Below are 11,873 nucleotides of genomic sequence, written 5' to 3' on the forward strand. Positions count from 1 at the left end.
AACCCCTCACCCCAAGAGCTTTAGATTGGATAGAGACACCATTGGACTGCGGACTTATCTCGGTGGCACAGTGCTAGCCTAGAGTGTGCAAGGCCCTGGAGTTACAATCCAGTGATGTAGAAGCAGGGCGGGGACCTTGGTGGTTAATCTCAGAAGCTGAGCTTGGATTTAGTAGTAGCCTTGCTTGAGCTTTATCTGAGCTTTTGGGTTTATTACAAATATTTTTAACCACTTAATTAGATGGTTATCCCTTTTCACTGTGACATTTAAGCTGGTTGCTGTTCTATCTTGGGAACAAGGTTGTGTTGGATGAGAACATATCTTTGAGTTAGAAGAACAGTTAAGTCTATCTGATTGATAAACTCTGAGATATTTATAGTTCAGTTCATAAACAACTTTCAAAGGTAAATTCTCTGATTAGACTTCCTAATCAGTAGATCGAAGGCCAGTTTGAAAGTGATATGAGCATAGACCAAAGAAATACGAAGTGAAATCACTTAAAGAGATTGAGGTCGGAACAGACTGCCTGCCCACACACCTGCTGTCGTGGTTTCATAGAAAACTGTGTGCTTGAGCCACCACTCCTTGCCACGGGCACATAGAAGAAATTGCTCAGTGCAAAAACCTGAGCATGAAGGCTACAGGTTTACAAAGTTAAGGATTGTGTCAGAATTATGAGAAGTTGAAGATCATTCTACTTTCAAATATCTGTCTGCAAAAGAATAAAACTTGAATGTTCTATTTTCCCTGCAGGAGGTCTAAATTGCGCTTGTCTTTTTCTTTAACAGATAATTCTGAAATAATCAACAGAAATGGAATGGAATGCCAAGAATCTGCATTGAGAATAACTAAACATTGTTACTGTACATATTACCCCGTTTCCTCCTCAATAGAATTGCCACAAACTGCATGCTAAATTTAGTTCTTCTGGACAGACCACAACCCTAAGGCTAGTTCTGCTATGTCATATATGAGTATTAAATATGGTATGCTTAGTATACTCCAGCCTAAGATAGTTAACCACCTGAGACCAGCTGTGATGTTCGAAGACATACAGGATGAGGTTTTCTTTCACAGGGTTCTGAGCATAGTTTCTGTCCCAGGAATATTGTCTTATCTCCATAACTATAGCTGATGCAGAAAGTCCAGACAATATACTCATTTCGACTCAGAATATTTCAAATTTAGCAATAAACAGTTAGCTTTAGTTTTAAGTACCTATTCCAAGGGCAGGTTCGATTGTAACTCCAATCACAACCATTTCATTTCCTGACTGGATCGAAGGGTATGATTCACTTCTTGAGGAGACGGACAGTCGCAGCAGAGAGAAGTGAAGTAAAACATACGCCTGCCTCGCAGGTCTAAAGTCTGAGTGGCAGCTCAAGCACAATTGCCAGGGGACACATCAGAGTGTGGGGTTCGCTTTGCCAGGAGATGCCGCACTGAATCATGGGATTCTAGAATAACATTGCATAGATTGAAAAAAAAAAAAAAACTTTGCACGGTATGAGCTTCATACCCAACCCAACAAAGTCTTGAAGGTATTATTTTACAAGTATATTTTTAAAGTTGTTTTATAAGAGAGACTTTGTAGAAGTGCCTAGATTTTGCCAGACTTCATCCAGCTTGACAAGAATGAAAGGCTCATGCCAATAGTCGAATCTAAGGGATTGGTCTTTCAAACTCGCCCTCCGGTTGCCTGTTACCGAATAACTCTTCTAAACTAAAACCTAGTCAAACAGGGAAGCTGTAGGTGAGGAGGTCTGTATAATATTCCAGTTTAAGTACGTCTGAGTTTAGTCACTACAGATGCAAACTGTGACTTTAATCTAAATTACTATGTAAACGAAAAAAAAAAGTAGATAGTTTCACTTTTTAAAAACTCCATTACTGTTTTTGCATTTTAAGAGTTGGATTAAAGGGTTGTAAGTAACTGCAGCATGGAAAAATAGTTCTTTTAATTCTTTCACCTTAAAGCATATTTTATGTCTCAAAAGTATAAAAAACTTTAATACAAGTACACACATATTATATATACACATACATATATATACTATATATGGATGAAACATATTTTAATGTTGTTTACTTTTTTTAAATACTTGGTTGATCTTCAAGGTAATAGCGATACAATTAAATTTTGTTCAGAAAGTTTGTTTTAAAGTTTATTTTAAGCACTATCGTACCAAATATTTCATATTTCACATTTTATATGTTGCACATAGCCTACACAGTACCTACATAGTTTTTAAATTATTGTTTAAGAAATGAAACAGCTGTTATAAATGGATATTATGTGTAATTGTTTAAAACATCCATTTTCTTTGTGAACATTTTAGTGATTGAAGTATTTTGACTTTTGAGATTGAATGTAAAATATTTTAAATTTTGGTATCATCGCCTGTTCTGAAAACTAGAGGCATCCAACCATATCATTTTTTTTGATTGAAAAAAGATCTGCATTTAATTCATGTTGGTCAAAGTCTAATTACTATTTATCTTACATCATAGATCTGATAACTGTATCGAAAAGAGAAATCACATTCTGAGTGTAATCTTGCATAGTGCTTGTGTCGTGTTTGTTTTTAATTTGTGGAAAGGTATTGTATCTAACTTGTATCACCTTGATAGTTCTCATCTTTATGTATTATTGATATTTGTAATTTCCTCAGCTATAACAATGTAGTTACGCTACAACTTGCCTAAAACACTCATACTTTTTTTTTTCTTTACTTACTCATTTAAACTCATTGAGAAGATAGTAGACTAAAAAGGTAAATTATGGGAATCACTGAAATATTTTTGTAGACTAATTGTTGTAACTGTCCTTTCTTCCTTTCATTTCATGATTTTTATTTTAAAAATTATTAGCACATAGCTATTTTCAGCCCTTTAATAACTGATCATCAAAACATCACCTGTATCCCCCAGCCAATATAGATGACTGTATTTTTTACTATGATATCCATTTTCCAGAATTGTGATTATAATATGCAGAGTCAAATATGCCATTTACAATAAGGAGGAGGCCAGGCAAATGCATAGATGTACAAATATATGTACAACAGATTTTGCTTTTTATTTATTTATAATGTAATTTTATAGAATAATTCTGGGATTTGAGAGGATCTAAAACTATTTTTCTGTATAAATATTATTTGCCAAAAGTTTGTTTATATTCAGAAGTCTGACTATGATGGATAAATCTTAAATGCTTTGTTTAATTACAAAAACAAAATCACCAATATCCAAGACAGGAAGATCTCAGTTCAACAGCTCCGGTAGTTAGGGAACTAACTCCACTTGCACAGGACTTCATTTCACTCTTGGTTTTCAGGCTATAACAGCACTTCACAGAACTATTCTTTCAGCCATACACCACTGGTCACATTTCTACTAAATCTTTCTGTAACACTTCTTAAAGAATTCCCTCATTCGTTATCTTACAGTGTAAACAGGACTCTAATTTGTATCAATTATATGTTTTGGTTGTAATATTCAGTTCACTCACCCAATGTACAACCAATGAAATAAAAGAAGCATTTAAAAGGATTGTGTTGCGGTCTTCCTTCTTGTTTAGACAGATGATTTATTGGACAGAAATGTTTTTACCTTGGTATAGATACCACTTGGTGACACCAAAGGACAAACTTCAGCCCTCAAGTAGGACAGAGAGAGGCAAAGATAGATAGATAGATGATAGATAGATAGATAGATAGATAGATAGATACAATGATGATGATGATGAAAAAGATAGATAATAGGTTGATAGATAATAGGTAGGTAGGTAGGTAGGTAGGTAGGTAGATAGATAGATAGATAGATAGATAAGTAGATAGATTATAGATAGATGATGGATGGATTAATAGGTAGGTAGGTAGACGATAGGTAGATAGCTAGATAATAGATGATTGATAGATGATTGATAAATAGATGATAGATAAGCAGATAGATGATAGATGGATGGATTGTTAGGTAGGTAGTTAGATGATAGATAGATAGATAGATAGATAGATAGATAGATAGATAGAGTGGGTAGATAGATAAGTGGGTAAATAGATTGATAGGTAGGTAGACAGACAGATTGACTGACTGGTTTGATTTAGCCTTGGGTTTGGCTTTTTCTTTTACACTTTTGTTTGGGGGTGGCACATGCCACTATGTACACACATTTGGAGGTAGAAGGACAGCTTGAGGAAGTTGATTCTGTCCTTGCCTATAGGCCCTGGATATTGCACATGCATCCACTGAGACATCTTTACAGCCCTAGATTTTGGCTTTAAACAACAAGAAAAATAATTTAAAGTGATCACTTGGTAAATGCTTTCGGCATCCTTTAAAATTAGCAACAACGCCATCCAAGTCCTTATGCTGTGATTCTGACTATAATCCTGAGGAAACGTGCGTCAGTGAGCAAATGGGGACCAGGGTCAAGAATGTGAGCTCCATAAAAGAAAGAGAGAGAAGAGGGGGGAGGGCGAGAGGGGGAGGGGCCATCAGCCTGTGAAGCAGACTTCTAGAAGGAGCTTAAATGGTTAATGTGATGTGTAGTTGAGGGGGACAGAACAGTGAATCTGTCGTATGCAAAAGACCTGGCTGTATAGACTAAGAACAGAGCAGGTTGGAAGGGAATTTGTGACTCTTGTGTCCACAAGCTGCATTCTAGCTAGAGTGTGCTCTTAAGACCACATTTTGTGCTAGAGAGTCAGCTCAGCAATTAAGAGAGCTGGCTGTTCTTCAAGAGGACCAGGGTTCAATTCCCAGGACCTATATGGTGGCTCAGGACCTACATGGCAGCTCTCAATTCTGTAAATGCAGTTTCAGGGAATCTAATACCCTCTTCTGGCCACCACAGGCATTGCATGCCTATGGTGCACAGAAAATACATGCAGGTAGATCACCCATACATATAAATAATAAAAATTAAGGTTAAAAAATAAAACTTGCTTCTCAAACCCAAGAGGATATGAAAGCAACCTACTTTATACATCTTTAGCATAAAATTGCTTAGGTATAAAATATCAGTTGTCTTATATAGTTCTTTGTTGTCTTAGTTAGGGTTTCTATTCCTGCACAAACATCATGACCAAGAAGCAAGTTGGGGAGGAAAGGGTTTATTTGGCTTACACTTCCACATTGCTGTTCATCACCAAGGAAGTCAGGACTGGAACTCAAGCAGGTCAGGAAGCAGGAGCTGATGCAGAGGCCATGGAGGGATGTTCCTTACTGGCTTGCTCAGCCTGCTCTCTTATAGAACCAAGACCACCAGCCCAGAGATGGTCCCACCCACAAGGGGCCTTTCCCCCTTGATCCCTAATTGAGAAAATGCCTTACAGTTGTATCTCATGGAGGCATTTCCTCAACTGAAGCTCCTTTCTCTGTGATAACTCCAGCTGTGTCAAGTTGACACAAAACTAGCTAGTAAAAACCCAAGAGGCTATGAAAGCAACCTACTTTATACATCTTTAGCATAAAATTGCTTAGGTATAAAATATCAGTTGTCTTATATAGTTCTCTGTCAAATATATTATTTCAGTTTTTAGACGATGTCATCTAAAAATTGTATTTCAGACGCAGTAACACATTCTTTGTCCTTTAATCAAAGGGTGGGGTTTTTTGCAACACAATAGAATTAGGGGCAGCCATGCAAACTGAAATAATATCCCACATGCAAACTGAAATAATATCCCAACTCCCTAGAGAATAATCTCCCCACTTCAAGTTCCCAAGTGTCTGGGAAATGGAGTAACTACTGCTGTTGAAGCCTTCCTTTCCTCTCCATGAAAATTACTGAGTCATTGTGAATAAACATGACTCACAAAGAATGAATTGATAATGGCTTCCCTCTGTTCCTCGGTGGAGGAGGCAGGGGAGGTGAGTGGCAGGGCTGGAGGTCCCAGCTCCAAACTCCATGTTAAATAGTCTGTGTAAATTTCCATCAAGTCTGCCCTGCAGCAATGAAGAGAGTTGCCAATAACCGACAAGCGATTCCAGCTGCTGCAGAGATTCTTGACTCAGAGCACAGCAAACGCACAGTGTTCTGTACACTGGGACTCTAGGTCACCTGTGCTTTCCCACGTCTGTCCTTCCAGGTAAGGAGATCCCCAGCTGCACCCAGCACCTATGCCTGGCACATCTTACATGCCTACCCGGCCAGCGCACACTCCAATTTCCTCTTTTGTTTCAGTTCCCTTAATAACTGCCTGCCATCTGGAGGTGTCTTCCTGGGGCATTCCATGTGACGTTCACATGTGCTGGTTGGCTTGATTTTTAGTAAGGTCATTTCAGATACTCCTCACACTGATCTGTTCTCATGAAGTTCGGTAGAATAGTGGCTGGTTTGGTTCACATACATTCTACGCCTTTTCTAGCTTTACAGAGGATCCCTTAGACTCACCAGTGGAGGAAAAGCAAAACCTCATAAAAATTAGGCAACCCTTTTATCGACTGGAACTTCAAGTTTTGGCTCATCCTAACTCCCCGGCCCATGTTGGAATGAACTTGCTCTGTGGTATTCTTTAAGCTACACTTTCATATTCTAAGTACAGAATTTATGTAGCTTTAAAGCAAAATGTTCATTTAAAATTTTTTTTTACTTCAAATAAATGGGTATTCTTCCCTGTCATAATTATACACTGTAAGAAATACTTTGTAGTTATAACTACAAAGTACTATTAGAGATTCAGGACAGAGCTTAATTCTTTATTAGGACCAGAAGTGCCTTCTCTCCGGGGTATCCCAGCTTTGTTTAGCTTTTGTCAAGTTCCATATGGTTCTGCTAAAATAAAGCAGAATGAAATTCATTGAGTTTAGCCCAATAATGATGTTTCATGAAGTCATGAGTAGCCAGACTCATATATAGTCCCTGAGAGATGTAATTTGAAAGCCCAAGGAAAACAGCCAGAGAGAATAAATTTCTGTATAAAGGTCACAAAAGGTAACACATGGAAGGCATTCCACTAAAATCCAATTCTGTCCAGAGAGGGTGAAAAAAGTTGGATATCACTCTTGTTTGCTTTTATGTCCTGACTCTACTGTGGATCTGTCCAGGCCTTTGGCTTATGTAAGCAGAAAGCAGTCAGATTGGTTCTTGCTGCATACCAAAACAATAGAAATGGGGTCAGTCCTTCTCTTCTGCTAGAAAACTCTTCTAAGCACACAAGTCAAGTGCTGTGTTTGCCAAGGCTTCCCCTTCTCTGACCTCCACTGAGCCCTCAAATTGAGAGATGGAAACCTGTGCATGCATTGAAATATGAAATGCATATTTCTACTTACAAAGGTAGAAAATGTATCCAAAGTAACTTGACAGTTTAAAGAACGCTAGGACGGACAGAGCACTAGCTGTGTCCAGATAAATTGATTAGGTTTATGGAGATGTACCAAACAAAGCGCATAATAAATGCATATCTAGGACTCTGACATATTTATATGAAATACGATCCAAACATTAATCATCTGTAACGATAAGCTTTTTGAATCACAGAAAGGAAAGATCAGCGTCTGCATGTCACACGAGTTTAGTGGCGAAGAGCTGAACTTCTACCCAAGTTTAACTCTCAAGTCTTCGTGCGAACAAGTTCTGAGCATCAGTTTTCTTTATCCTTAATTTGAACCTCACAATTCAGCCTATTTCGCTGAAGACATAACAAGATCTAAATGCGAGGTTATGCACTGACCCTGTGGAACAGGCCTTGACATGGGAAACTGGCCAGCCCTACGATAGTATTCAAATAAGTGATTGGGTTCCACATTGATTGTCTATCTCCTTGTTCTATCCAAACAGTCATTGACAGTCATGCGTCTTCTATTTCCTCAATGACAATTAATGCCAGAAGCCGACGGGCAAATTATAGATTTATAATGACAATAATGAGCCTCATTCTTTATGTGGAGTCCTCCAATTATTTCAATTCAACAAATATTCAGTAAGCCCAGACTAAGCATGTCTTACCAGTTCAGGGGACAGGGGCATAAGCCAAATCCCAGTCTCTGCCACCCAGAAGCTCTGGGTAAAATCCTCTGGGCAGTTCAGTTTCCAATAGAGGCTGCCCATCCTTTGTAGCCACACTGTTCCAACCTCTGCCTCTGATACTGTATGGCGTTCTCCTTCTCCGTAGATTCAGGTTACCTTATAAGGACACCAATCACAGCGAATGAAGAACCACACAGAGGACCTCATGTTAATTTGGTCACGCTTGCAAGGCTATCTTCTAGTATAGATGTAGTCCCAGGAGTAAAGATTTCAAGATGCATTCTGGGAGAACACAGTTTGACCCTTATCAAGGACATGGACAAGTTGTTTTGAATGTAGAATATTCATTAACCAAATCTCTCATGTTTAAACACTTAGTTTTTCAGCCAGAAGTGTGCCCTGAGGTGGAGGCTGGATAGAGGGCATGGGTCACAAGGCCACGATGTTTCCTAGTACAGCCCTGCTCCACCCCTGTTATTAGACGCGTTCTCACGCCCGGTCAGGAAGAACACCACAGACCAGAATCTTCTGCGGCAAAACTTTATTGCTTACATCTTCAGGAGCAAGAGTGTAAGAAGCAAGAGAGAGAGAAAACGAAACCCCGTCCCTATTAAGGAGAATTATCCTTCGCCTAGGACGTGTCACTCCCTGATTGGCTGCAGCCCATCGGCCGAGTTGACGTCACGGGGAAGGCAGAGCACATGGAGTGGAGAACCACCCTCGGCACATGCGCAGATTATTTGTTTACCACTTAGAACACAGCTGTCAGCGCCATCTTGTAACGGCGAATGTGGGCGCGGCTCCCAACACACCCCCTGAGAGCTTGTGCTTCCTGACTGCAGATGCAATGTGACCAGCCGCCTCACACTTCTGTCAACATGTCTTCTCTCACAGTGTCCCCTTAAGCTGCAAGCAGAAATAAACTCCTCACACTGACAGGCACTTGGTCACAGAGTCAAGGAAAGTGAGTAACATAGTAACAGGAGAAGGAAATAAAAAATACTTTCTAAAATATAAGAGACATGAAAAGACTCATGCTCCGCCCCTTGGGTGGCCATGACGAGAGCCCATTGAGAAGCTAGTTCCTGGTGGCAGACATTTATTCTCTAATCATTCTGAAGGTGTCTGGTGGACTGTGGGTTAAAGTGCTGTCCCACATCCGGTCCACCACAGAGCTAGGACCGCTTGTGGAGACTGGATGAGGGAAGCTTTGACTACGTGTTCCCCACACTGTGAGAAGTCACAGGACCCTGCTCTGGGGGTGGGGAGGCGCAGTCTGAGGTCCCCCAGCAACTGCTGGAGTTTTCTCAGCGGTCCCGGCCCGCACGGAGGTGGAGGATGGCAGATCCTCAGGCTCTTGCCTGGGGCTGAAGGGAAAAGGCAGGAGGAGAGCTCTGGCTCGGTCCCTCATGAATGAGAGTGTCCGAGGCTTGTTCAGGCAGGAGCTCGGCTTGGAGGAGTCTATATCTGGGAGTGCAGAGAGGCCTCCTGTGGGAGATTCTTTAGAGGGAGACCTGCTGCACTGCTCCAGCACTGAGGATCGCGATGAGAAGAGGCAGTCCATGGTTTTTTATTGTCATGGTGGAGAGTTGTGATGAGTGAAACCATACCCCCACTTTCTCAGGGGGGCCTGAGGTTAAATACCTTTTGCAGGGAGGTGTGTCTGGGAAGGGCTAAGCCCTTCAGACCTTTATGTGACTCATTAAAATGGAGATCTGACTTGAGGCTACATGACCTGTGGTCAATGTTTTCTACCTGTGGAGGGGCTTGGGGCATTGCCCTTATGTGACTGATGGCCAGAGAATTATGGAAAGCTGAGGCCTTGTGTCAGGAGTCTGGTGTCTGGGAGCGTGGCAAATGCCTACCATCCCTTGCGGAGTTATCTGCTGGGTCTCTGGAGTTTTAAACCTAGCTCAACCAGAAACTAGGCTGCCTTTCACAGTCCCACGCAAGACTATGCTCCTCTCTGGACTCTAGCCAGAATCCTTCTTGAACTCTTTCGGCTTCTGATGGCCAGCACCAATCCTTGCTATCCTCCGCTTGCAGAGTCACCGCCACTGCAGTCTCTGCCTCTTTTGTCAGCTGGCCTTCATCTTGTATGCTATCAGCTTCACATCATCTTATGAAGACAACAGCCATGTCCATAAAGGCCCACCCTGATGGCATCACAGCAACTTGATAACATATGGGGGGACTCTATTTCCCAATAAGGACATATTCCTAGGGGTCAGAAAGCCCACATGGAATTTTGGGAAACACATTTTGACCCAGAACAAGCAAAAAGGGATCTCGAATAAAAACAGCTTTCCCTAGTCATCAAAGTATTATGGCTTTGTGAAAAGGCTATTGTGTCCGTGGGCCTCATGTGTTTCAGAGTAGCTATGAACATAATCCAATACATGTCATGATGTCAAAAGATTGCACTCCACTGCTAAAGCTTCCTGTGGCTTTTGTCTGCAAGGAGACAGCCATACATTAAATATGAATTGTAAAGGCACAATTCTAGGAAGGCCTTCTGGGTGTGCCTTTGTGTATTTTTCCTTTGTCTGTATGACAAAGTGATTACACCACAAGATCTAGAACTCCCCTCTGCAGGCAAGTTTCTGATCTCTCAGCATCTAACACATTCTTGAAAAGATTCAACGTCATTTTACCTAGTAGTTATTATTTGCAAATACATTTCATTCTTTATAAATTTTCTTTGACTAGACCTACTTTATTTAATCCATGTCATGGGGAAGGGCCCTTTTTTTCCTTTTAATGCACATGATAAATTCTAGTAGTCATTTACAAGTGGTCTTGGACCTTAACTTAAAAAGTCAACTTGTCTATGTTTGCAATTTTTCTGTCTGTATTCTGCAATGCCTTCTTAACTCAGCATGTCTTATTTTATCATCACAGGAACTCTCTATGAGCACCCTTATCAATAGATGAAAGGTGCATTAAATAACTTAGCCTATATCACAAAAGTCTACATCAGCCCTAGGTAGTGAGTGACCCCTTCGGGAGTTGTATATCAGATATCCTGCATGTCAGATATTTACATTATCATGGCAGGAAAGAAATTATAGTTATGAAGTTGCAACAAAATAATTTTATAGTTGGTGGTCACCACAACATGAGGATCTGTATTAAAGTGTCACAGTATTAGGAAAGTTGAGAACCACTGGTCTGCCTAAAGTGAGAATTCAAACCCACACAGCCTGGCTAGTGATAACCAGGGCTTTCCAACTTTGTCTTCCAAGTGATGATTTCAGACCATCCACAGCGCTGCTGCAGCCTTGCTGGGAATGTGGCACCCAGGCCTCACCCCAGCCAAATGAACTCTTGGAGCTCCACCCCACCCACATCTTTAAGGAATGAAAGTAAGTGGAAGGTAGGTCCTGAAGGTAAAGCGTTTTACTTTGTGTAACGAGATTTTAACTACACTTTAGGCCATTCACAATCGAACAAGGTAAGTCTGCCATTATTCTCTTTCTTAAACAAGCCAAGCAAATGACAACAGTGAGCTTCCACTGTGTCCTGGTTTCCTCTGACTCACTTCCTTCATAAGCAGCCTCGACATCCACATCCCAATCTTTGCCCCTTTTCTAGCTACTGTTCTATTACAGTGAAGAGACATTACCAAGGGACTCTTATAAAAAGCCTTTGGGGTCTGGCTTACAGTCTCAGAGGGTTAGTCCCTTATCCTCCTGATGAGAAGCATGGTAGGCATAGTGCTGGGGCCGGAGCTGAGAGCTTTACATCCTGATCTGTAGGGAGACACAATGATCCTGTGTAGGCTTTGGAATCTCCAAGAACATTTCCAACGACACACCTCCTCCAACCAAGCCACGCCTCCTAACCCTCCCCAAACAGCTACCAATGACACACCTCCTCCAACCAAGCCACGCCTCCTAAC

At 40.9% G+C, this 11,873-nt stretch overlaps 1 protein-coding gene across 13 annotated transcripts in view; it reads left to right on the forward strand.

Moving 5' to 3' along the window:
• The window catches only part of Mbnl2 (muscleblind like splicing factor 2), a 156,047-nt gene extending 152,495 nt beyond the window's left edge, over window positions 1–3,552 (forward strand). For all 13 annotated transcript variants that reach the window (XR_001781082.2, XR_001781084.2, XR_003950814.1 and 10 more), the window contains one exon: window positions 789–3,552. Coding sequence is in view for 9 of the 13 variants with exons in the window: in NM_001360380.1 (NP_001347309.1) it covers window positions 789–916 (128 nt within the window). In the remaining 4 variants the exon portion in view is untranslated. The remainder of the gene's footprint in view (window positions 1–788) is intronic.
• The last annotated feature ends 8,321 nt before the right edge of the window (window positions 3,553–11,873 follow it).

The sequence above is a fragment of the Mus musculus genome, chromosome 14, assembly GCF_000001635.26.
Source record: "Mus musculus strain C57BL/6J chromosome 14, GRCm38.p6 C57BL/6J".
Lineage (NCBI taxonomy): Eukaryota > Metazoa > Chordata > Mammalia > Rodentia > Muridae > Mus > Mus musculus.